This window comes from Equus quagga, chromosome 7 (assembly GCF_021613505.1).
Source record: "Equus quagga isolate Etosha38 chromosome 7, UCLA_HA_Equagga_1.0, whole genome shotgun sequence".
NCBI lineage: Eukaryota > Metazoa > Chordata > Mammalia > Perissodactyla > Equidae > Equus > Equus quagga.
In genome coordinates, this window is record NC_060273.1 from 37,073,825 (window position 1) to 37,100,771 (window position 26,947).

Sequence of the window (26,947 nt, forward strand, 5' to 3'; positions counted from 1 at the left end):
TTATTTTCCTTAGGGAAGGAGAATAGTTCGACTTGGGGCAGTCCTTGAGTTTCAGGCTGGCTACAGGGGATTTTTGGGATTATTGTTCCCTGGCCTGAGGCGGTCACTGAACAAAAGTACTGGAGGAGGGATCTTGGCTTTGAGCTATAGATTAGAATTCATTGTTGGCGAGAAGGACAGAAGTTGAAGGGGATGTCAGTTTTCTCCTTAGATGCATTCAGGAAAATTCTCTGGGTACTTTTATTTTGGTGGGTAAGGCTAGGAAGTTGAAGAGGGAACTGGAGCAGATGGCTCTGTCTCAGGTCCCTGGTGGCCTTCAATACCTGCTGGCTTCTGAGTCGTGTGTGTGGCCGGGGTTATTATTGGAAGCTGAGACCCTCTGCACAGCTTACCCTAAGGAAGTTGTCCCTCAGTCCACTCCTTAGGCCTTGAAGGTAGAGTATAGGGTCTCTTCCTGGGGGCTCCCATGGGGAGGGGGGCAGGGAGGTGCTGCTGGTGAGGTCTAGCTGGAGAGGGCAAGGGAGGCGTAGAGGATGCCGTCACCCTGGGCAGGGAAAGAGAAGGGGGTTAGTCAGTGGAGGGTGAGCTGTCCCCATCTGAGAGCAGCGATCCCAGACCTGAGTGCCCCGCCGATACCACATTCTCTATTCCTTCCACCCCACCTTCTCCAAGCTTCCCTTTAATTTTTTCTGGCCCTAGTCTGAGCTGCTTATCTCTGGTCTAGCTTGGGGTCAGTATATTGTGTTGGGAAAAAAATCAAGATGTGCTGGGGTCAGGTGGCAAGGCATCCAGGGTAGAGAAATGGGCAGGGGGCTGCAGTACTGAGGTTATCTGCTAGGTTAGGACCAGGGTCGTGTGGGATGGTGGGTGAGGAAAGAGGAGAATACTGGGGCACCTGTGTGGGTAGGGAGTGTGTGGGGAAGAAGGAAGACTGAGGTGGACAGTGTGGAGTGATAGTGGTAGGACATACCTTTAGTCTCAATATTCTGGCATTTCTCCTCAGTGTTGTGGAAAGATCCGCTGCATGGGAACGAGAGTGCGGAAAATGTGTTAGAGGCAGGGCAGGAAAGAGTTAAAACCCGCATCTGGTGGTTCTCTTTGTGGGGGGCTCTGCGACCTGCCTGGAGAGGCTCAGAAGATGAATGCAGTGGTGTAGGGTCAGAAGGAGGCTGCCGGGAAGAGGACTGAGAAGCAATTTTCAGCGTAGCCCAGCAGAGGTCGCCGAGTGCCCACTGAAGGGGGATTATTCTAGTAACATGGCTTTTATAGAAGGGGCAGAGAGAAATCCTCAGGCTGAGCTCCTGTCCTCGCTGCTGGCACTGCCGCCCTAAAATCTGGAGAATGAAAAGCAGCAAAGCTAATCTCAGGTCCTCTGGGTGGGTGCTCAGGCCCTGGTCCTGGGAGGAGACGCCAAGGTTGGGGGTGGGGGTGGGAAAGGGTGGAGGGGAGGGAACAACACGGGATAGACACCAGAGGAAGGCAAGTGGCAAGAGTGGGGGAGGCACAGGGAAGAGGGAGCGGTCTGTGGGAAAGGAGAGTGTGGGAATGGGAACAGAGGCTGGAGAAGAGGAGGAGGTTGGAGGGTGTGAAGGACCAGGGCTGAGAAAGGAAGGGGAGCCCGGCAAGAGGAGAGGAGGCGAGGCTGGGAGCTGAGGAGGGAAGCTGCTCTGAGAAAAGACAGCAGCGGAGGATCTGGAGGCAGAGGATCTGTGGTCCTTCGCCCAGGTCACAGGGAAAGGACAGACTGGATGACGAGCAGAAAGAGGAAGAACGTGGAAGAGGTGGAGGTGTTTGGGAAGCATGGGTTCAAGGTGGAGAGAAACCAGGAGGCACAGAAGGACAAACAGAAATGGGGACGAAAGGCGGAGGAAAGGGGGCACCAGAGAAAGATGAGGGGGAAGCATTCTGCCATTCTGGGAAAGAATCAGAGAAAGTGCTGGAACCCTTCAGTCCACTGTTCTCAGGGTTTTGTTTTTGTTTTTTGTTTTTTTTAGGAGACAGAGCCTCAGGAAGTGAAGGGGCTGGCCTGTTGGGGACACCTGAGGATTCAGACTGGAGAGTCAGGATGGGAGCAGCTGTGAAAGGCTCACTCCTGCTGTTCTCATAGGAAACTCCCTGTTCCCCAAACCAGCGCCCCCTGCCCACCCCGCCCCACCTTGGAGAACAAGCACTCACCTGGCTGGGGTTCTGGCTTTAGTCCGCAGACCTGTAGGGGGACAAACGGTGTCAGTGTGCCATCCACGGACGGCATCTCTCCTCCTGCCTTCTCTGCTCCGTCCTACTCTGAGCCCATCCTTGGAGAGACCGTAGCAGCGAGCAGCTCTGCCGAAACCCCTCTGGGAAGGGCCTGGGACTCCGTACCCACACCTGTTCTACCATTGTCCCCAGCACCACATGAGGAGAGCAGCTCTTCTCTGCACCCTGTACCCCCTTTGCCCTGCCCTCTCTCCCAACCTTTCCCTCTGCTTCCTTCTCCCTTCTTGGACTCCCCGTGCATCCCCCACCCTGCTTCTTCCACTGCTGAACCCTGGCCCACGCACCCCTCTCCTTCCCTCCTCTTGTCACAGGCACCCGTCCCTCCTGCCCTGACAAACCAGCTTCTTGTGCTTTCCTTCTGGGTGGTGGCTGTTTCTTTCTCCCACCTTGTGAACCTCATGACTGGAATCCGTGTTTGCACTGCAGCCCGTTCCTCTCCATCCTCTTCCACTGATCCTCTGCTGTCTCCCCGTGCCCTCTCCCCCGACATCCTCCTCAAGTCTCTCTGCGGTCTTTCCAAGGGATTTGGCCCCTAGTCCACAGACCTCCTCTCCACCACCCATCACCATCTTGGAGGTCTCATCATGCATGGTGACAACCCTCTGAACACACTCCAGTGAACTCCACTCCACTCAGCCATTCCCTGCTCTTTTATTTTTCATTCACTGGGACTGAGAACTCTAAATATTAAGTACTGGTATCATTTTCATGCTACAACTTTCTTTCCTTCCAGCTCTCTCTCTCTCTCTGCTATACCTGTGCTTTGACCTCACTGAGCTCTTGTCCCTTGATAATCCACTCTCTTCCAGGTTATCCAAGCTCCCTGCTGAGCCCTCCACTCTCCATCCTGCTCTCACTAGCTCCTTGGCCTCCTCTGTTCCCCTGTCCTCAGGCCACACCTAGTTGACAAATCTCCAATCCTGGATGTGTCTCATGGCAAGAATGCCATTTGCTCACCCAAAATTCAGTCACTTTTTACTCAGTTACAGAACCTTCATTTTATTTGTAGCGGCAGTGTGCTTCCCTGCAGATAGATGTGGGACATGTGACTAAATTCTAGCCAATAAAATGTAAGGGTAGAACTTTTGGGAAGGCTCTTTAAAAGGACGACAGACAGCTGGGGCATAGCCTTTTTTTTTTTTTTTTAAAGATTTTATTTTTTTCCTTTTTTCTCCCCAAAGCTCCCCCGGTACATAGTTGTGTATTCTTCGTTGTGGGTCCTTCTAGTTGTGGTATGTGGGACGCCGCCTCAGCATGGTTTGACGAGCAGTGCCATGTCCGCGCCCAGGATCCGAACCAATGAAACACTGGGCCACCTGCAGCGGAGCTCGCGACCTTAACCACTCAGCCACGGGGCCAGCCCCCATGGGGCATAGCCTTTTTATCCTTTCCTCCTCTCTCCTGTTTCCTGCCTGGATTCAGAAATAATGGGCTGGAGTCCTCGCAGCCGTCTTGGACCATGAGGCAACCTTTTGGATAGAAGCCAGTATCCAGGACAGTGAGCAGAAAGATAGGAGCCTGAGTGCATAGGGACAGTGGCCTCTGCTGTCTGCCTCCAGATGCTTTTATATGAGGGGAAAAAATAAACTCAGTGTTATTTAAGCCATTGTTACTTCTGGTCTCTGGTGCTAGTAGGTTTTATGTCATAATTACGATGGTCATCGCCACTCCACATTTATGAAATAGTTTCACATGCTTTCTTCTAGCACTACGGTTAGTTTTCTCCTCGTCTGATTCTTTGATTTCCAAAATAAATGGAATTTGTTTTGGTGCAAATAATGAAGTAGGGAGATAAAATTACTTTTTCTTAGATGGCTACTCAATTGTTCCACCTCTACGCCATTTATTAAATTAACCATATTTCTGCATTGATTGGAAATGCTATCTTTTAACCCACTAAATTCTACATATATTTGTGTCTGTTTACATCCTGCCTATATTTGGGTTTTCCTCTTCCCTTCCATTGGCTTTTCTGTGTATTAATATGACAGTGGCAAGTCATTTTAATTATTGTGGCTTAGTAATTATAAGTGCTTATGCTCATCTGGTGCTTACTCTGTGCCAGGATCTATTCTAAGTGTGTTACGTTCAAGCGTCATAACGACCTCCAGTGAAGTACTATTATCATTCCCATTTTATTGATCCGTAAGTTGAGGCAAAGATAATAGTACCATGTGCCAGGGTGTACCCAGCCGGGGTGTCAGACAGGATTGACTGCAGGCAGTCATATATATTTAGTAATATGTATATATATAATTATATCCACATTCTATGCTCGTCACCTCTATGCTTTAGTATCTGATAAGGCTAATCTAGCCTTGTTGCAAATTTTCCTTAAAATAATTTCAAATCCATTTTGGAGGGTGTTGGGGTATAAATAATCAATGCCTCCAGCCGCGTCCTCTCTGTGGGCTATGAGCACATACATCCAAATTTTTGATGGACATCTCTACTCAGGTGCCACACAGGTATCTCAAACATAACATACCCAAACTAGAGAATCATCGTTCTCTCCAAACGTGGTCTTGACCTCCTTTGTTCCCTAATTTACTTGATGGTTCCATCATAGCTTCATTCACCCACGTTGAAAACAGGGGACTTATTTCCAATCCCTCGCCCCACATCAAGCCCATCACCAAGTCTTACTGGTTTCCCCCCTTAAACTTTTCCAGGATCTGGCCATTCCCTCCATCCGCATGGCCAGGACTGACCCCAACCTGGCCCACCTCTGGCCCCTCCACCACAGACTGATGTATCTGTAAGGCGAAGCTGAGGTTGCCACTTTGCTGCTTCACGTTGCCTCTGGACCACAGGCTCTTGGGTATGATTTACAAGGTCCTCTCCTCCAGCTGCTGCCTCCTCCACAGCACTGAGCTACTTACAGGTCCCAGAATGGCTTCCTCCCCCTGGATGGACAGTGACCTCTTCCCCACCTTCACCACTTGCCTGGCTAATGCCTTTTTAGTCTTTGAGACTTTTTGAAGGTGTCACTTCCTCTGGGAAGTCCTCCTTGATTTCCCTATCCTTTGTTCCAACCTACCATAGCTCTTTCCAAATGAGGTCCTGAGGCAGCTTTCTCCTCCTTCTCCTTCTCCCTCTGAGTTCCTTGAAAACAGGGCCTATGCTTTATTTACTTTTGTATCTCCAGTTACAAGCCAGGCCCTGGAAAATGGGCACTCAACCTATGCTTGCTGAGCAGAGCCAACTTCCTGTCCCTTCAGCTCTCTCCTTGCTTTTTCCAGGGCTAACCCTCATGAACCAGGAGGTGAGGACTGATGAGAAATGATTGAGTCAAGAGACAAAAACTGGAAAATGATCAGATTGTGGAGAGGGACTGGTCTGGATCAGTGATTCTCAAACTTGATCACACACAGACTCCACTTGAGGAGACTGTTAAAAATGCAGGTTCAGATCCCCAGACCTTGAGCCCAGCAGAGATCTGAACTCTAAGGGCACCTGGGGTCATTCTGATGCACGTGGGCTCTGAGAAACACCCAACTGGGAAGTTTAGGGAGAGGCTGGGTCTCCTGGACCACTTACCTTTCCTTCTTTTCCACCTGAGGTAGACCGTATGTCCCAAAATTGTGGTTTTGAGAACAGCGCTGGTCAGTGCCACCCCAACCACAGCTTCCAGACTCAGGGACTGAGACTCTGAGTTCCTTTTGCCCTCTGAGACACTGAGGTCAGCTGTTATGGTGGTGGCAGTGGTGGTAGGTTCCAGGATGGTCATATTGGTAGCTGAGAAGACATGAGAAATAAGCAAATTCTCCCTTAGGGGTGTGGAGGTATCTGGGTGAAACTATTACATCTCGTTCCCTAGTCTGGGGAATGTTGGGTGTGCAGGGCAACTTTCTGAAACTCTCACACAGGGAGGGGAGTAACAGGGGAAATGCTGAAGGCTTAGAATCCAGATCACTCAGTTTAAGGAGTGATGTCAGCATTATGGTGGAGTGAGTTGTTTGTTCCCTTTGTGTCTCCCCTCTAGTTTACAACCAGAGGCCTTCCATTCACCAACAGAGGATTCCCTACACAGCACAACAGGATGCAGAAGAGATCCAGGCATCTATACAGCTGAAAGTGGGTGGACTGGACCACCGGGAGGCAGTGGAACTAGGGGGGCAACCCCCTCCCCCTCCCCTGGCAGCAGCAGCATTCCAGGGCACAAATCCTCACACTGGCCTGCAACAGGTGCGGCCTGCCCCCTCCCAGTGGACCCAGCCTGCTAGCTCGTGAGTGGTCCTGGTTGGGGTAGAAAAAGGGGGTGGCTTGCACCCTGCCTATCTCCTGGCAGATCCAGGGTGGACGCCCTCTCCCCATCCTGTGGCAGTGGCCAGGTCTTTCCAACAGTGGGGATCGTATACAAAACTCAGATTTTCCTGGCTGGGGCAGGGCTCTCTGACCTGAGTTTTCAACACACACCAGCTAGCACCAGAGACCAGAGGCTGCACTGCAAGCAACAACAAAGGCTCTCCCTGCTTAGCCCCTGTTTACCCCAGCTGTGGCAGGTGGAACTTCTGACCAGAGGCTTCAGGAACCACAGCAGAACTGGTGACCCAGCCCCCAGTGGTAGCACCTCTGACGCCAACTTCACCAGAAGTGGGAGCTGCATACAGTTCCCAGAGTCCTCCAGCCCTCAGCAGCAACAGTGACACCCGTGAACCCAGCACCCCTGGCAGTAGTGCAACCAGTACCCCTAGATAACCCAGGAGCAGCAGCACAAGTGGTGTACAGGGCAGCAGCAGCTGAGCCCATGGAGAGCCCGCAGAGAGCCAGTGGAGGAACAAGAGACCGAGGTGACCCCAGAAGCAGTAGAAGTGCTCACAGCTTGTGACCCTGGTGTTGATACTTGAGACTGAAGCAACATCATAAGCAGAAAGGCACCAGCAGCCCCAGAGGCACAAGTGTCACAAGGAGGGCACTGAGGATGCCCCTGGCAGAGGCAGTGGAGGGTGGAAAGGGCAGGCTCTCAAATACAACCAAAAGCAGCCCAGAACCAAAGTAACCAAAGCTGTACCCAAATAAGGAAGGTGGTTACTGCCACAGATGCACCAGCAGAGGATCAGTTCATGAAGAACCACAGTAACAGCAGAACAGAAGGAGAATGACAGCTCCCCAGAAACCAAACTTGAAGTCACAGAAGATTGCAATCTGACTGACAGAGAATTCAAAATAGCTGTCATAAAGAAACTCAACGAATTACAAAAAAAACTCAGAGGGGGCTGCCCCATGGCCGAGTGGTTAAGTTCGCGCACTCCACTTTGGCAGCCCAGGGTTTTGCTGGTTCGGACCCTGGGTGTGGACATGGCACCGCTTAACAGGCCATGCTGAGGTGGCATCCCAGGTGCCACAACTAGAAGGACCCACAACTAAAAACAAAAACATACAACTATGTACTGGGGGGATTTGGAGAGAAAAAGCAGAAAAAAAAAGAAGATTGGCAACAGTTGTTAGCTCAGATGCCAATCTTTAAAAAAACACAACAACTCAGAAAGACAGTTCAATGAGCTCAAGAACAAAATTAATGAACAGAAAGAATACTTCACCAAAGAGATTGAAACTTTAAAAAGAAATCAAACAAATTCTGGAGATGAAGAACACAATTAATGAGATGAAAAATAATGAGACAGCATTAAAAATAGAGCAGATTATATGGAGGCGAGAATTAGTGAGCTTGAGGATAGAAACCTAGAAATGATTCAGGTGGAGGAGGAGAGAGAACTAAGGTTTTTTTCTTTTTTTTGGTGAGGAAGATTGGCCCTGAGCTAACATCTGTTGCCAATCCTCCTCTTTTTACTTTAGGAAGATTGTCTCTGAGCTAACACCTATGCCAATATTCTATTTTGTACATGGGACACTGCCACAGCATGACTGGATGAGCAGTGTGTAGGTCTGTGCCCAGGATCTGAACCTATGAAGCCCAGGCTCCCAAAATGGAGCATGAGAACTTAGCCACTACACCACTGGGATGGCCCCAAGAACTAAGGTTTTTAAAAAATGAAGAAATTCTTTGAGAATATCTGACTCAGTTAGGAAAAGTAAGATAAGAATTATAGGTATTTAATCTGGGGAGGGAACTGGACAGAAATTCCTCCTAATTACCTCAAAGGAAAAAGACTTTCTCTAAGGCATATAATATTAAAATTGCCAAAAGTCAATGACAAAGAAAAAATGTTAAGGACAGCAGACAGAAGAAAATAACTTACAAAGGAACACCCATCAGGCTTCCAGTGGATGTCTTAGTAGAAACCCTAAAGGCCAGAAGAGAGTGGAATGACATATTCAAAATACTGAAAGATAAAAATGATCAGCCAAACATACTCTACCCAGTGAAATTATCCTTCAGATATGATGGAGAAATAAAAGCTTTCCCAGACAAACAAAGCTGAGGGAGTTCATTGCTGCTAGACCTGCCTTATAAGAAACATGGAAAGGAGCTCTCCTATCTGAAATTAAAAAGCAAAGGTTTACAAAACATTAAGCAAGGAGATAAATAGACAGACAAAAATCAGAAAATTGCAGCTCTACCTCAGACTAGATTAGTAAACATTTAATTATAACATGAAAGCTAAAGGGAAAGAAAGCATCAAAAATAACTATAACCAATGCAGTTTGGTCACAAACTCACAACACAAAGAATAATTTGTGACAACAAAAACATAGAAGGGGAAGAAGAAAGGGACAGAACCTGCACAGGCTAATGGAGATAAGAGGCCATCAGAAAAAAGAGTATCTCATCTATGAGATCTTTTCTGCAAATCTGATGGTAACTGCACAACAAAAGAATCATAAAGAGCAGAGTCATAAAGCATAAATAAAGAGAAAATAGAGAAAAACATCACATGAAACCACCAATCTGAAGTGGCAGACAGAAATACAAGGAAAAGAAACAACAGAGGTATAGAACAACCGGAAAACAAAACATAAAATGGCAGTATTAAGCCCTCATGTATCAATAATCATTTTAAATGTAAATGGATTGATTTCACCAATCAAAAGACACAGATCACTCAGTGTAAATCACAAATCACACCGACCTATCGGTGCTGTGACCTCAGAATTGCATTTCATCATGGGATAATAATGGCTAAATTGCAGGATTACAAAAGCAATTTTTTTTTATTGTGGTAAAATGTATGTAACATAAAATGTACCATTTTAACCATATTTAACTGTACAGTTCAGTGGCAGCAAGTACATTCACATTGTTGTACAACCCCCACCATCATCTATCTCCAGAACTTCTTCATCTTCCCAAGCTGAAACTCTGTCCCCATTAAACACTAACTCCCCATTCCCTTCTCCACCCAGCCCTTGGCAACCATCGTTCTGTTTTCTGTCTCTGAATTTGACTACTCTAGGTACTTCATATAAATGGAATCAAACAGTATTTGTCCTTCTACATGATGGTTTTAATATATGGGAAAACATCTGTAAAGCACCTAGTGTATATTGAAAATACGTTTTTAAGATTAAATTAATGTATATTGGACTTTAGGTCCTACAAACAGATTACACCTTCATAGAAGTTTAATGCAGCATTAAAAAATTAACATGAGCATCATGGCAGAGTGAGGTCTCTCAGAAATCTTTCCTCTCCAATATACAATGAAAAAAAATCCATACTTCAACAGACGACATCCAAATGAACACAGAAAATGTTGGAGAGATCCATGCAGCCATTCAATGGAGGGCAGAGAGGCTGGAGCCCCTTCGGAGGAGGTGGAATGGGGTAAGAGAAATCTTTGCTCCCTCCCCTAAAGACTGCGAACAGGATCATGGGAGGCCTTCTAGAGGAAAGGAATGAGGGAGGGGATGTTCATTCACAGGAACTTCAAGGATTCCTAAGGGCCCTTGCAGCCTAGAGGGAAGTCTTCTACTGGGGTGAAAGCTTTTGCAGGGGTTGACCGTATCAAGCCAACACCCCAGGAGAGCAGAGCAAGAAAGCCTGAAGAGCACACAGGAGAAAGCGCTCCTACCCCCACCTGCCCAACCCCAGCTCCAGCCCCTGGGGTTTCAGCTGAAGGCAGAGAGCTCAGAATATGCAGCTCTTGACCCTTGCCCAGTGGCGATAAGTGGTAACTGCAACCAAATAATATCAGGATGTGTAAGAACTGAGCCACTGCCTCTAGCAATATAAAACACTATATTAGATCTCCAGACCAGAGAGAAAATGACAGGTATTCAGAAGTCAGTCCTGAGGACGCAGAAATATGTAGTCTAAATGACAAAGAATTCAAAAAAACTATCATCAAAAAACTCAATGAAGTAAAAGAGAATGTAGAGAAACAATTCAACAAGTTCAGGAGCTACTTAACAAAAGAGATTGAGACTATAAAGAAGAATCAATCAGAAATACTAGAGATGAAAGACACAATGGAAGAGATAAAACAAAATATGGATTCCCTGAATGCTCGTGTGGACACCATAGAGGACTGAATCAGCATAATTGAAGATAGACATGTTGGATTGCTCCAGACAGAGGAGGAGAGAGAACTGAGACTAAAAAGAAATGAAGAAAGTCTCTGAGAAATATCCCTCAATTAGGAAATGCAATGTAAGAATTATAGGTATTCGAGAAGGAGAATGGAGCAGAAAGCTTGTTCAAAGAAATAATAGCAGAGAACTTTCCAAACCTAGGGAAGGAAATCCATATGGAAGAGGCTGCCAGATCTCCTAAATATGTTAATGTAAAAAGACCTACTGCAAGGCATATAGTAGTGAAACTGGCAAAACTGAATGACAAAGAAAGCATACTAAGTGCAGCAAGGCAGATGAAAATAACCTACAAAGGAAGCCCCATCAGGCTTTCAGTGGATTTCTCTGCAGAAACCTTACAGGCTAGGAGAGACTGGAATGACATATTCAAATTATTGAAGGACAAAAACTTTCAGCCAAGAATACTCTATCCAGCGAAAATATCCTTCAGATGTGATGGAGAAATAAAACTTTCCCAGACAAACATAAGCTAAGGGAATTCATAGCCACGAGAACCCCCTACAAGAAATCCTCAAGAAGGCCCTCATTCCTGAAAGAAAAGGGAGAAAGAGGTTACAAAACAGGGAGTAAGGAGTTAAAAAGGTAAACAGAATCAGAGCAAGATAGCAAATACTCAAATATAGCATTAAAAGCAAAGGGAAGGAAAACACCAAAAACAAAGGTAATCTTGTCATTTTAACCACAAACTCATAACACAAGATGGAATGAGATGTGAGAAAAACAACTTAGGAGGGGAAGAGGAAAGGAACTGAATTGGTTTAGTTCAAGGAAATTAGAGGCCATCAGAAAAGGGACTGTCTTATCCATAAGATCTTGAATACAAACCTCAGGATAACCACTAAACCAAAAAGCAGAATAGAGACAAAAATAATAAATAAGGAGAAAACAAAGAAGCACAACATAAAAAACTATACAGCTCAATTGGTAGACCAGAATACACAGGATGAGAAACAAAGGAAATGGAGGAGAACCAGAAAATGAGTGATAAAATGGCAGCATTAAGCCCTCAAATATTGATAATCACCTAAATGTAAATGGATTGATTTCTCCAATAAAAAGATACAGAGTGGCAAAATGGATTAAGGAACAAGACCCAACAATATTCTGCCTCCAGGAACCACATCTCAGTTCCAATGACAGACACAGGCTCAGAGTGAAGGGATAGAAGATGATACTCCAAGCTGATGGTGAACAAAAGAAAGCAGGTATTGCAATACTTACATCAGAAAAAGTAGACTTTGAGATAAGACATGTATAGAAAGACAAAGAGGGGCAGTATGTAATGATCAAAAGGACATTCCATCAAGAAGAAATATCATTTATAAATATCTATGCACCCAACACAGGAGCACCAAAGTACATAAAGCAACTATTAACCTAAAAGAAGACATTAATAATAACACAATAATAGTAGGGGACCTCAACACTCCAGTCACATCAATGGATAGATCATCCAGACAGAAAATCAACAAGGACACAGTGGAATTAAATGAAAAGTTAGACAAGATGGATGTAATAGACATATATAGAACACTCCATCCCAAAACAACAGAATACACATTCTTCTCAAGTGCGCATAGAACATTATCAAGAATAGATCATATGTTGTGAAACAAGGCGAGCCTCAATAAATTTAAGAAGATTGAAATAATAACAAGCATCTTTTCCAATCACAATGCTATAAAGCTAGAAATAAATTACAAGAAAAAAGCTAAGAAAAAGACAAAGATGTGGAGACTAAACAACATGCTATTGAATGACCAATGGATCACTGAAGAAATTAAAGGAGAAATCAAAAAATATCTAGAGACAAATGAAAATGAAAACATACCATACCAACTCATATGGGATGCAGCAAAAGCCATATTAAGAGGGAAATTCATAGCAATACAGCCTCACCTTAACAAACAAGAAAAAATCCAAATAAGCAATCTCAAAGTACACTTAATTGAATTAGAAAAAGAGGAAGAAACAAAGCCCAAACTCAGCAGAAGGAGAGAAATAATAAAAATCAGAGCAGAAAATAATGCTATTGAAACAAAAAAAGGCAGTAGAAAGGATCAGTGAAACAAAGAGCTGGTTCTTTGAGAAGATAAATAAAATTGACAAACCCCTAGCCAGACTTACAAAGAAAAAAAAAGAAAGAAAGCTCAGATAAATAAAATTAGAAATGAAAGAGGAGAAATAACAATGGATACCACAGAAATACAATGGATTATAAGAGAATACTACAAAAAACTATATAGGATGGACAATCTAGAGGAAATGGATAAATTCTTAAACTCTTACAACCTCTCAAAGCTGAATCAAGAGGAAATAGAGAATCTGAATAGACCAATCACAAGTAAAGAGATTGAAAGTAAAGAGTAATCAAAAGCATCACAAAGAGTAAAAGCCCAGGACCAGACAGCTTCCCTGGGGAATTCTACCAAACTTTCAGAGAGGATTTAATACCTATCCTTCTCAAGCTATTCCAAAAACTTAGGGAAGATGGAATGCTTCCTAACATATTCTACAAGGCCAACATCACTCTGTTTCCAAAGCCTGACAAGGACAATGCAAAAAAGGAAAACTACAGGCCAATATTGCTGATGAACATAGATGCAAAAATCCTCAACAAAATATTGGCAACCCAAACACAGCAATAAATCAAAAAGATCATACATCATGATCAAGTGGGATTTATTCCAGGGACACAAGGGTGGTTCAACATCCGCAAATCAATCAATGTGATACACCACATTAACAAAACGAGGAACAAAAACCACATGATCATCTCAATAGATGCAGAGAAAGCATTTGACAAGATCCAACAGCCATTTATGATAAAAACTCTTAACAAAATGGGGGTAGCAAGAAACTACCTCAACATAATAAAGGCCATATATGACAAACCCACAGCCAACATCATACTCATTGGGGAAAAACTGGACACCATGCCTCTGAGAATAGGAACAAGACAAGGATGCCCACTCTCACCACTCTTATTCAACATAGTACTGGAGGTTTTGGCCAGAGCAATAAGGCAAGAGATAGGAATAAAAGGAATCCAAATAGGGAGTGAGGAAGTGAAACTCTCACTGTCTGCAGACGACATGATCTTCTATATAGAAAACCCTAAAGAATCCATCGGAAAACTATTAGAAATAATTAACACCTACTGTAAGGTTGCAAGGTACAAAATCAACTTACAAAAATCAGTTGCATTTCTCTACTCTAATAACGAACTTACAGAAAGAGAACTCAAGAATACAATTCCACTTACAATTGCAAAAAAAGAATAAAGTACCCAGGAATAAATTTAACTAAGAGGGTGAAGGACTTATACAATGAAAACTATAAGACATTATTGAAAGAAATAGATAATGACATAAAGATATGGAAAGAGATTTCATGCACATGGATTGGAAGAATAAACATAGTTAAAATGTCTATACTGCCCAAAGCAATCTACAGGGTCAATGCAATCCCAATCAGAATCCCAATGATATTCTTCATGGAAATAGAGCAAAGAATCCTAAAATTCATATGGGGCTACCAAAGACCCCAAATTCCTAAAGCAATACTGAGAAAAAAGAACAAAGCTGGAAGCATCACAATCCCTGACTTGAAAATGTACTACAAAGCCATAGTGATCAAAACAGCATGGTACTGGTACAAAAACAAGCACACAGATCAATGGAACAGACCTGAAAGCCCATAAATAAAACTGCACATATACAGACAGCTAATCTTCAACAAAGGTGCCAAGAACATACAATGGAGAAAAGACAGTCTCTTTAATAAATGATGTTGGGAATACTGGACAGCCACATGCAACAGAATGAAAGTAGACCATTATCTCATGCCATACAGAAAAATAAACTCAAAATGAATCAAAGACTTGAAGATAAGTCCTGAAATGATAAAACTTCTGGAAGATAATATACGTAGCATACTCTTTGACATTGAACTTAAAAGGTTCTTGTCAAATACCCTGTCTTCTTAGACAAGGGAAACAAAAGAAAAAATAAACGATTGGAAGGTCATCAGACTAAAGAGCTTCTGCAAGGCAAAGGAAACTAGGATCAAAACCAAAAGACAACCCACCAATTGGGAGAAAATTTTTGCAAATCATATATCCAATAAAGGGTTAAGCTCCATAATATATAAGGAATTCACACAATTGAACAACAAAAAAACAAAGAGCCTGATTGAAAAATGGGCAGAAGATATAACAGACATTTTTCCAAAGAAGATATACAGATGGCAATAAACACATGAAAAGATGTTCAACATCACTAATCATCAGGGAAATGCAAATTAAAACTACACTAAGATACCACCTTACACCTGTTAAAATGAGTGTAATCACTAAGACTAAAAATAACAAATGTTGGATGGGTGTTGAGAAAAGGGAACCCTTACACACTGCTGGTGGGAATGCAAACTGATGCAGCCACTATGGAAAATAGTATGGAAATTCCTCAAAAAACTAAAAGTAGAACTACCATACGACCCAGCTATCCCACTACTGGATATCTATCCAAAGAGCTTGAAATCGATAATCCAAAGTAGCATATGCACCCCATGTTCATTGCAGCACTATTCACAATAGCCAATGGAAACTATCCAAGTGCCCATCGACCGATGATTGGATAAAGAAGATGTGGTATATATATACAATGGAATACTACTCAGCCAGAAAAAAAGACAAATTCATCCCATTTGCAACAACATGGAAAGACCTGGAGGGAATTATGCTTACCAAAATAAGCCAGACTGAGAAAGACAAACACTGGATGATTTCACTCATATGTGGAATACAAACAAGCACATGGACGAAGAAAACAGTTCAGTGGTTACCAGGGGAAGAGGGGTGGGGGGTGGGCACAGGGGGTGGAGGGGAGCACCTATGTGGTGACAGACAAGAAATAACTTACAACTGAAATTTCACAATGATGTAAACTATTATGAACTCAAATAAAAAAATGAAAATAATAAAAAATTGACATAATACTGAGCCACAAAAAAAAATCAAACTTCAATAAGATCCTCACAATAGTTGGAAGCAAATTCACTGTCTATGCTTATTAGAAATTAATAATAAAACTGTAAATACCATGTCTCAATTGAGATAAAAATTTTTAATTACTTAGTCAAAGAAAAACATATAATAACATACTATTTAGAAAATAAACACCAGAGTTAAAAAGAAAAACCTTCCTGGAATAAATGTAAAGCTGTACTCTATAAGCTAAATTCATAGTATTAAATGCTTTATTATTATTATTTATTTTTTTTTTTCCTTTTTCTCCTCAAAGCCCCCCGGTACACAGTTGTATATTCTTTGTTGTGGGTTCTTCTAGTTGTGGCATGTGGGACGCTGCCTCAGCGTGGTTCGACGAGCAGTGTCATGTCCGCGCCCAGGATTCGAACCAACGACGAAACACTGGGCCGCCTGCAGCGGAGCGCGCGAACCTAACCCCTCGGCCACGGGGCCAGACCCCTAAATGCTTTATTATTTAAAATGGGAAGGATTCAAAAAATGAATGAAATAGTCAATTTTCAAAGAGAAATTACCAAAAACAGAAAGGACTCAGGCTTAAGAAAATTCAGAGTTAGTAAATAATAAAAACCTATATAGGAATAAGTTTATTAGGAAACAGAATAGTGGGAGGAGTAGTAAATGCAGGAAGTGGTTATTTAGGGAAAAAACAACCAAAAAAACAGACAAGACTCTTGCAAACCTAACAACAACAAAAGAGTTCACTGAAATCACGAGTGAGTGCATGCTCAATTATAGGTTGATAAATCTAAGAACCTTTGTGACATGGATGATTTCCTAAAACAATAAAAAATTTGGAAAAGGTGGATTTAAGCAGTAGTAAACTACAACTGATAGGTAGACAAAGAAGTTAAGAATGCCATGAAAGAACTACCTTTCATATAGATTTTAAGTTCAGGAGATTTTATGGGTAAATTCTTGTGAAAATTTAAGGGACAGATTATTCCCACATAGAAGATTCTAGAACACAGAGAAATATGGAAAACTATGAATTCAAATTCACTTCATAAAATGGTATCATAACCCTGATGCCAATATCCATTCATAATTTTTAAAAATACAGATTAAAACAAGAGGCCAGTTTTCTTACTGATCTGAGTGGAGGAAAATACTCAGTATTGGCGAGGGTTTGGGGAAAGAGGACCTTCACACAGCTGGAATATAAGTTGGCACAGCCTTTGGGAATGTGTGTGGGACTATCTATCAAAATGTGAAAGACCCGTGCATGCCCTTTGACCCGGTGATTTCAGTGCTAGGAATTTATCCCGTGGAAACGCTGCACACGTGTTCAAAGGCCTGTGTTCAAGGGTGCTCTTTGCAGCTTTGTTTGTGATGTGACAACAACCTGAATGTCCTTAAATAGGAGACTGATTAGGTAAATGTGATACACTGTACATGGGAGACCGGCAGCCATTTTTTAAACAGGCACAGACGCCTATGTACTGAAATGGAAAGATACCAGACGTACAGGAAGTAGAAACAGCAAGTTTAGAGCAGAATAGTGTGCAGTTGGATTCTACTGTGTCATATGTCTACATCTCCATCTAAATCTGCATCTGTATCTACGTCTGTAAGGTGAACATTTCCACGGAAGGAGGTGGTGGCCGGGGAGATAAAGTGGAGAAGGAGGATTTTACCTTTCATTTGACTCCCGTCTGTGTCATTTGAGCAATTTTTTGTACTGTGCAAGTATCACCAGTACCTTTATTATTTTTAAAATGTAACATTTATCTTTATCAAAGTTGTATAGGCACGTAATTTAAAGAGTCAACAAATTCCACGCAGCTTATAAAAACAGCGACCCTGCATAAGCCTCCTCACTCCCTTCCACTCCCCAGAGGCAAGTATTTTCAGCACCTGTAGCTACGTCCTTTAGCATTAACCCCATATTTACAAATCATCCGTGTACACTGCTGTTGCTTGATTTTGTTGTTTTAGGTGGTATCTATTCACTTCCAATATTGAAATTGAGGATTTAGGTCTCTTACACTGCCGTTTTCTCCATCTTACTCAACTTCTCAGCAATCAATATTCTCCCTTTCGTGAAATGGGTCTTCACTTGGCTTCTGGGACAACATTCTCTCCCTTGGTTCTTCTCTTGCCTCTCTAGCAGCTCCTTCTCAGTCTTCTTTGTTGGCTTCTCCTTGTCTTCCCACCTGGACCAGTCACAGTTCAGTCCTAGGACCTCCTCTCTGTCTCCACTCACTTCCCAGACAATTGCTTCCAGTCCCAGGGCAATAATTACCAGCGATATGCTGATGATCCCCACATTTACACATCCAGCCAACTCTGTCCCTGAACTTGAGACTCAGATCTCACTGCCTTCTCACACCTCCATTTGTTTCTCTTGCAGCACTTCAAATTTAAGATGTCCTGAACAGAACTCTGGATTCCTCCCACCCCAGTCCCCCCTCCACTTTCCTTCTCAGTAAATGGCAAATCCATTCTTCAAGATGCTCAGGCCAAAAGCCTTAGAATCATCATTGGTTCTTCTCTCTTCCACACCCCTCACATCCAATCTGCAAATCCTGTCTGCTCTGGCTTCAAAATATCACCAGCATCTGGCTACTTCTCACCTGCCATTGCTGTCACCCTGTTCAAACCACATCATCTCTCACTGGTCTCCTTACTTTTAATCTTGTTCATTTGTGTAGTCTTACTCTCCATAGACAGCCAGAGGGACACTTTTACAGTGTAGATCAGATCAATGTAGATCAGATCACGGCACTCCTCTGCAGGAAACCCTCACAGGCTCCCATGACACTCAGATTGAAAGTTCTTTCCTTGGCTTTCAAAGCCGCATAGGACCTGCCCTCACTGCCTGTTCTGACCTCACCCCATGCCACTCTCAGTGTCTTCATCTGCTTCAGCCACACTTGTCCCACCTCACGACCTTTGCCCTTGCTGTTCCCTCTTGACTGGAATATTCTTCTCCAGATCTCTCCCTCACTTCCTACAGATCTGTGCCTAGCCTGGATTTTTCTCCTGGCTTCTCTAGATCCAGCCCCCAGCTCCTCTCTACCCTGCTTTGTGCCTTTGGAGGCTGGTCTTGGTGGACTCCACTCATGGGCTCTCTCACTGGCTGGTTCCTATTCAGTGGCCAGTAGTAGTCACCAGTGGGAGACAGAAGAGAGAGGAGGGTAGGTCAAGGCATAGCTCTTGGCCCCCTCCCTGACAGGCACTGTATTAGTCAGGGTTCTCCAGAGAAATAGAACCAATAGGATACACAGACATATAGAAAGAGTTTTGTTATGAGGGATTGGCGCACACAATTATGATGGCTGAGAAGTCCTACAGTCTGCCACCTGCAAGCTGGAGGCCCAGGAAACCCCATGGTGTAGTTCCAGTGCAAAACTGAAGGCCTGAGAACCAGAGAGGCCAATGTTCTAAGTCTTAGTCTCATTCCGAAGGCCAGAGGACCAGGAGCTTCAATGTCCGAAGGCAGGAGAAGATGGATGTCCCAGCTCAAGCAGAGAGCAAGTTTGCCCTTCCTCCACCCTTTTGTTCTGTTTGGGCCCTCAAGAGATTAGATGATGCCCATCCACTGCTCATCTGTACTGAAAACACTCTCACTCTAGGACACAACCAGAAATGATATCTTACCAGCTATCTGGGCATCCCTTAGTCCAGTCAAGTTGGCACTTAGAACTAACCATCATGTTGACTCCATCTTCCTAGAGGCTACAGCTCCTCTCTGGGGCCCTCTCATGTACTCCAGTCCTCTCTGGGTACCAGTACTTTCTCCCTCCCCTGCTCCTTAGGTCTGTGGCTGCTCCCAGGAGTCTCACCATCCCTGACTGATTTCCCTACCCTGTGTCCAACTCAAAACTCTCCTCAGTTACCCAGTTTGAGTGGTTTTTCCTGCCAGGACTCTGGCTAATATCCCAGAGGCCTGCCCTGTCCCATCTGAATGAAGTAACACCCTAGCCACCTCCATCCCACTGATTCTGCTTCATTTTCCTGCTTTTCTCCTTTTACCACCACCTGACATACAGGCAGAATTAATTTCTTTGCTTTTTTTTTTAGTCTTCTTCCCACACTCAAATGTACGTTCCATCGTTGAGCCCTTTTTTGTTTTGTTTTGTTTTTAACTGCTGTTTGCCCAGTGCCCAGCTTAGCACCTGACACATGGCAGGCACTCAGTCAGTGTTTGTTAAGTCAGAGGTGAGACATCTTGGATCAATCCTCAATTTTCCTTGTCTTTCCTTTTAGTTTCTGTATTACTTTCCGGTGGCTGCTGTAATGGATCACCACAGACTGGGTGACTCACAAGAACAGAGTTCAATCTCGCGCAGCCTAGGACAGCAGTCGGGGATCAAGTGTCAGCCGGCTGCATGCCCTCGGGAGGCTCTGAGGAGGGTCTGTTCCCTGTTCTTCCAGCTCCTGGCGGCCGCCTCACTCCCGTCTCCGCGTCCGTGGCCACACTGCCTGCTCTTCCGTCTGTGTCAAGCTCCCTCTGCCTTTCTCTTCTAAGGACACTGGTGTTTGCATTTAGGTCCCACCCAGATCATCCCAGACAACCTCCTCATCTCACAATCCCCAACTGAGTCACATCTGTCACCACGTAAGGTAATAGTCACAGGGTCTGGGGATTCTGATGTGGACAGATCTTTGGGGGCCTCAATTCAAGTGCTACAGTTTCTAAATCTTTGATCTTTTATTCTACCTTCTGAGAGATCCCCTCAAACTTCACCTCTCCATCCGTTTACTGAATTTTCCATCCGTATTATTACGTCTCTAATTTCCAAGAGCTTTTTACTGTTTGGAAAGCTCCTTTCTAAAGCACTCTTTCTTGTGAGCTGCATGTGACCTCTTAACTTCCTGACAATGATAGTTATTTGAAAGTTCTACTCTCCCTCTGTTGTTTTGGTTCCTTTTGCTCTCTGCCTTTCATGGGAGAAGCTTTCCTTAAATGTTTAGTCTAAGCATATTTTAAAACGGGATGTCTGACCTCGGCATCCCAGACACAGCTGAGGCGTTGGTGCATCCACAGCGCTGGGGGACTTGGTCTGAGGCCGAGACCCCACTCTCCCTGTGCCCTTGGCTCCCAGCCAGCAGAGAGCCAGCTGACCGGAAACTGTGTGTGTGGGTGGGAGAAAGTGCTTGTCAGTTAGTGGGCTGTAGGGTGATCGGTTAGATTTCTAAGTCTTTTCTGGCCCATCAGATAGATTTCCCAGAGAAGAACCCCTGATCTTCTGCAGGTGGTGGGGGGACACCAGCCTGGCTGCCTGAGTCCTGGGCGGCATCTGAGGGGGTCGAGGTGTGTAGGGTCTCATCAGTTCACCAAACCTCTGGTTTCAAGGACTGAACCCTTGCCCCCAGTATGCCTGGGGCACTCCTCCCAGTGTCCCTCTGGTTCATCCTTTCTGGAAAGCACATTTCCAGGCTTCTGCTCAGGGGGGGTGAAGGGGGGGATGGAGGATTCCTGCTTCTTAATGTGATTTTCAACTAGTTCTCTAGTTTTCAGACCCCTTTTCTGTCCCACTTCCAGAGGTCCTTGTGGCTGCCATTCCTGAACCTTTGGGGGATTTTGCAGTGTAAATCACCTTTTTTCTGGGTTTCCCCACTGCTGGCTTAGGGTTTAGCTCCTCTGGTCTCCCAAGCCAGTTACACTAGTCTGCTTCCAACTTCCCAAATTTTGTTTTTGTCCACCTAGGTCACATATTTTTTGTCCTTGTGGATTTTTGTCTTGAAAATTCCCTTTGCTGTCATTTTGGTAGATTTGGAGAGGCATGGAGGTAAACATGTGATGTAACCCACTGACTTGGCCAGAATTTATGCCTTACTTTTACAGTGAAAATTATCAAAAATAAACATTCAAAAATAATGTTGCACATTAATAATAAAAATAAAGAATATAGAGGAAAAAGTCTTGTGAGACATTTACATAATCTTTAGAAGAACACCCCCAAGGTCTCCTGAGTGACATAAACTGGGACCCATTCCTGGGTGGGAAGATTGTATATTACACTGATTTCCATTTTTTGTCAATTCCTTTATAGGTTTAATGCAATTCTGATTTAAGAAACCCCCATGAATGTTTTTCTCAGGACTGGGCAAACTTATTCTAACATTTATGTGAAAGAATAGTCAGGTAACAATAATAAAGTTTTTGAGGAAGGAGTAATGTAGTTGAGATGAAAATAGTCTTATCAGCCATGAAACATGATAAAGTTACAAGAACTAAAACAGTGAGGGAGTAGGGGGCTGGCTCCGTGGCCCAGTGGTTAAGTTCGCGCGCTCTGCTGCGGCGGCCCAGGGTTCGGATCCTGAGCTCGGACATGGCACCGCTCCTCAGGCCACGTTGAGGCGGTGTCCCACATCCCACAACTAGAAGGACCTGCAACTAAGATATACAACTGTGTACTGGTGTTGGGGGGTTTGGGGAGATAAAGCAGAAAAAAAAAAACGGAAGATTGGCAACAGTTGTTAGCCCAGGTGCCAATCTTTAAAAAGCAAAACAAAACAAAACAGTGAGGGAGTGATTCAAGAGAAGACAGACCAGTGAAACAGGACAGACAGACCAGAAATGGATAGTGGTCAACAAAAGAACTTAAAAGCCAGGCCTACGAATCAATGGAGGAGAGAAAAAATATTCAATAAATGGGGTTGGGACAATTTGTTTGTTTCTTAATATAAAGATCAATTTAATTCTTTACCTCACACCATGTACCAATGTAACCACGTGCCCACCAGGACCAGTTCAGCTCACCCCATCTCTTATGAATAGAGTGGTTAAGATTCAGAAAATATGCAAAGTCCTATAGCCAGGCCATGTGCAAAAGAAGAAATCCTGAGCTGAAACACCCTTGGAACCAAAGATCCTCCTCCCCATGGAACCCAAGGACCAGGACACAACCAGAACTCGGAAGCTGTACTCCTATCAAAAGCGAGGGGTCCCTCATTCAGGAAGATCCAGTGCTAAAATTCCTTCCCCATCTCATCAGAAATGTTTGGAGCCCCATCATAATGTCTACAACCCTGTCATGAATGTTTCAAATCTTACCATAAATGCTTGAAGCCCACCAATCAAAACCTGTCCCACCAGCATTTCCATGTGCCAGCCTGTTCTCTCTAACATCTTAAATTTTTTCCCAAATCCTGAAGTGAGGAGACAGATCTGAGGGCACATGCCCCCTGTATCCCTGCAGATCAATCTTGCAGAATAAAGCTGATCTCTTTTCCCAAGGCTGCTGCCTAATTAATTGGCTTGTTTATGTGCATTGGGCAGAGAACCCCAATTTTGTGTGATAACACCAATGGGAATGCTTGCTATATTAAAGACTTATGTGAAAAGTAATCAAATCATACAAAAATTAGAATAAACTAAAATATTTTCAACCCTTAGTGGGATATGGGATTTGGAGCTTAGAAATAAAAGAGGACAATTATAAAGGAGAATGATTAGATTTGGCTACAAAAATAAAATATCTGTATGTAAAAAAATCAATAAGACAACCACAAACTTATCAGTTATATTCAGTACAAATATCCCTTTAGTGTGATATCCTTGCATGGTGGTACTTCACTTGGATTAAAAATGTTTCTTTTCATTACTTTCTTGTATTTCTTTAAAAATAATGATCATAAATATGCAATGAATTGCCGTAATTGAAAGAATTAATTTATTGATGAAAAATCTCATAGTGAATGTGACTGAGAGGAGAAATGAGAAAAGTGAGGAAGATTCAGGAAGGAGGCAGAGGGACCTAAGGAGAGGCCACATCTCTCAGAAGCCACTTAAGGGAACACAGGGACGGCAGACATTATAAATCCAAGGCTTAATCAGGATGAGCCACTTTCTATTTGCCCTAAAACCAGCCCAGTGGTGCAGACGGGGCAGGAGTTTACAAGGGGAGGCATGGAGAGCCTCCTTCCCAAGGGAACAGATATGCAGCACTGACATTGTTTAGAATTGCCAGCCCAAGTCATTCTAAAAAGCAAACCGACTTAGAGGATCTTTAGTTTTCCAAAAGATTTTCTACAGACAATGCACCCCTATTGCCAGCGCCTGGGAGAGACCCCCTCCCCCACTGCTCTGGAGGCAGATAAACCCGGGTTCAAGTTCCCACGCCCCACCCAGAAATAGAGGAAGATCTGTTATGCAACACACCCATTATTAGGTTTAAAACAGGTCAAGAGGACAAGATGATCAAGTCAGTGGGTGAGGCCAAGCAACTGGTTAAGAGAGGAGGGTCTGGGGTTAAACTGGATTCAGATCCACCTGCACCACGAGGGAGACTTTGGGCAAGTGTTAGGTCTGGGAGCCTCAGTTTCCCTATCTGTAAAGGGAAGAGGAGAGCAGTACCTGCAGTTACTGTGGGGCCATGGTGCAGGTTAACTTGGGTGACGCACACCCAGGTATTCAGCCGGACAAAGTGCACAGTAAGCGGCAGGGGCCGTTTTTGTAACCACAGGACCAGAAACAGAATTTGCCACTCCAAAATATGCCTTTTTGGCTTAAGGATTATTTTGAGATGATGATGATTATTAAGAAATAGCAGGTGCAGGAAAAGCTCTGGAAAACCTGGTAGAAGTTACTCTTTTGTAAGGGAAATGTACATTTATAAGAGAAATCTCCGTTTGTAAGGGTGTCTCCTTCTCTGTGCCAGGAAGGGAAGGATGAGGTAAATCTCTAGAAACTCTTGCCCATGGAGAAGGCAAGGACTGAAATCTGCATAACAACTTTTCACTCATTTATTGTGTTTTTCTTGGTAACCTCCCATAATGGACCCCATATTAACAACAGAGTGTTAAAGCTGATTTTCAGGGGCAGCAAGACAGCCAGAAGCATGAGCAGAAGAGAAAACTGTGACCTGCCAATCAAAATGCACCCTGCCAGTGCTCCCACATACCAGCCAGCCCTCCTTAATCCCTTAAGCTTCACCCCAAACCTGGGCTGGTGAGACAGATTTGAGAGCCTTGCTTCCTGTCTCCTTGCTGATTGACCTCCCAATAGAGCTTTTTCTTTTCTCAAAAGCCAGTGGCATAATACATTGGCTTTTTATGTGCATCAAGCATTGAGCCCTCTTGTCTGGGAACATTATTGCTGCTGCAGACTTGCCTCTTAATGACCAGGACAGAGGGCCAGTATCACGGTGGACAATGTGGACAATGTGACTAGAACAAGGAGAGATGGCAGCTGGGGAGGGCAGTGAGAGGATAGGAGGATAAAGAGTATAGAGACAGAGGAAGAGGGAGATGGGAAAGGAGAGAAAAGAGGAAGGATGGGGTAGAAGAGTTGAGGGTCATGTTCTTGGGGGCAGGGTGGGAAGAGGAAGCCGGGAGGTTGGGAAAACAGATGATGGGCATTGCCAGGGGACAGAGGCTGCTTGAGCTGTCACTGGGGACCTACTGTGTATGCTGGGCTGAGCTCCTGGCTGTGGGGAGAAGATATAGGGCAAGCTGGGGTTCCACACACAGACGAGGTGAGGCAGGGCACATCCAGAGAAGTCAAGTTCCCTGAAGTGGGGCAAGGGCAGGGGGCAGGGCTGGAGCCCCAGCTTGGAGCAAGAAGGGAGGATAACTAGGGAGCCCAGAAGATGCTGAGGCCTGGGGAGTGAGGGTGGGGGCTGGACCTGGAGGGGACAATGAGGGGAAGTGGCAAGGAAGGCAGCACAAGTTTGGGGAAGATTAAGGTGAAAAGGATAAACTTGTCAGAGGCCTGGGGAGGAGGATTGGAGGAGAGAGGGAGAGGACTTTGAGAGAAGGGTCAGGAGGAAGGGGGCCTGGGCCAGGACTGGGGGACGAGGGTGTCTGTGGCTTCCAGGAGCCTCAGTGGGTGGGCAAGTTGGCTGTCAGGGCAGCTGGACTCACTGTGGGTGATGGTGAGTTTGGTCCCTTGCACGGACTGCCCAATCAGCTTGCCATCTTTCAGCGTGTTCCACTGGACCCGGCAGAAGTATGTACTTTCGTCCTCCCTCCTCAGGTTTGAGATCCGTAGGGAGCCAGTCTTTGAACCCTCTGTCCAATCCAGGAAGAGCCGGTTCTTGTAATCCTTATGGATGAAAGGAGGGGTCGTGCTATAGATGAACTCCCCATGGAAGTGCTTCCGTCTCCAGGATATACTCATGCTGTGAACCTTGGCTGACTCCCAGGAGTAATAAAAGGAGAAAGGGATGTGGATGGAGCCACCCTTGGGGGCTGAGAGGTGCTCTGGTTGGTTGACTCCATAGTCAACCTTTGAATTGGATTCTGCCCAGGGATCTAGAAAGGGAGGAAGACAGAGAGTCTTTGAAGCCATTGGGAGAGACAAAGAAGACAACCTCAGACCTTCTGGCACCCTCACCCATGGGCAGTAGTGTGATAGATGTTAGGACTGGCCCTCTGGCCTGGTTATCCCCTTCTCCAGGCTTGGGATAAGGAGGAGATGAGGGGTTGAGGGGGGCCCAGCACTATGGATCCAGACCTTAATTAGGGATGGAAGGCCTGGCCAGCTACCCCAGCAGACCTCTTCTCCAGGTACCTGACTACAGGGTTTTTTCCCATGGTCCTGGGCAGAGCCAGGGTGGTCCTGGCCACTCACCAGCCTGCAGAGACACCAGCAACAGCAGCAGCAGGGGCAGCCCCATCTTTCTGCTCTCCTCCAGGGGGTTGAGAAGACAAGCAGTACTGTAGGGAGGGGCCAGCTCGGGGGACTCTTGGCATCTGGAGAGCAAGGATCGGCCTCCTTCAGAGGACAGAGGGAGGGTGGAAGCCCTCCCCAAACCGGCCCACCCCCAAGTGACCAGTACTTCCTTCATCAATCTGGCTTCTTGTTTTCGTGTGTTGCAAGAGGGCCTCCCTTGTGGTCAGAACAAAGAGATCCTGATATAGATCCCCAGCCCCCATATTCATGCTGAAGAGCATTGTCCTGAACTTGGCTGGGGCCTCTCTTCTCTCTTCAACTCCCTGCCTCTGCCAGCTCCCTAGGCATCTCCTTAGGAGTCAGTCTCTGTCTCTCTCTGTCTCTCACTCTCTCTTCCTTTGCTCTGGTTCTCTGACTGTCTCCCAGCCCGTATCTCTCTCTCATCCCAAAGGAAGAGGCAGCAGCAGAACAGCTCAGGGTCTTCCGTGAGAGGAAAGCAGCCATAGATCTCTGCCCAGCTACAGTTCCTTAGAGAAAAGGAGGTATGCACTGATGGTAGTCAGGTGTCCTCAGTCCCCAGC

General features: G+C 44.8%; 1 protein-coding gene across 1 annotated transcript; it reads right to left on the reverse strand.

The window, feature by feature from the left end:
- Nucleotides 1-229: 229 nt before the first annotated feature.
- Nucleotides 230-26,426, reverse strand: LOC124242860 (paired immunoglobulin-like type 2 receptor alpha). The gene is made up of 6 exons (XM_046668241.1): nt 26,325-26,426; nt 25,616-26,005; nt 5,797-5,994; nt 2,176-2,206; nt 971-1,020; nt 230-544 (listed from the first exon to the last, which is right to left on the reverse strand). Exons 1-6 carry the CDS (start codon nt 26,368-26,370, stop codon nt 540-542), a joined length of 720 nt encoding a protein of 239 aa, XP_046524197.1. The 5' UTR covers nt 26,371-26,426; the 3' UTR covers nt 230-539.
- Between the last annotated feature and the right edge of the window lie 521 nt (nt 26,427-26,947).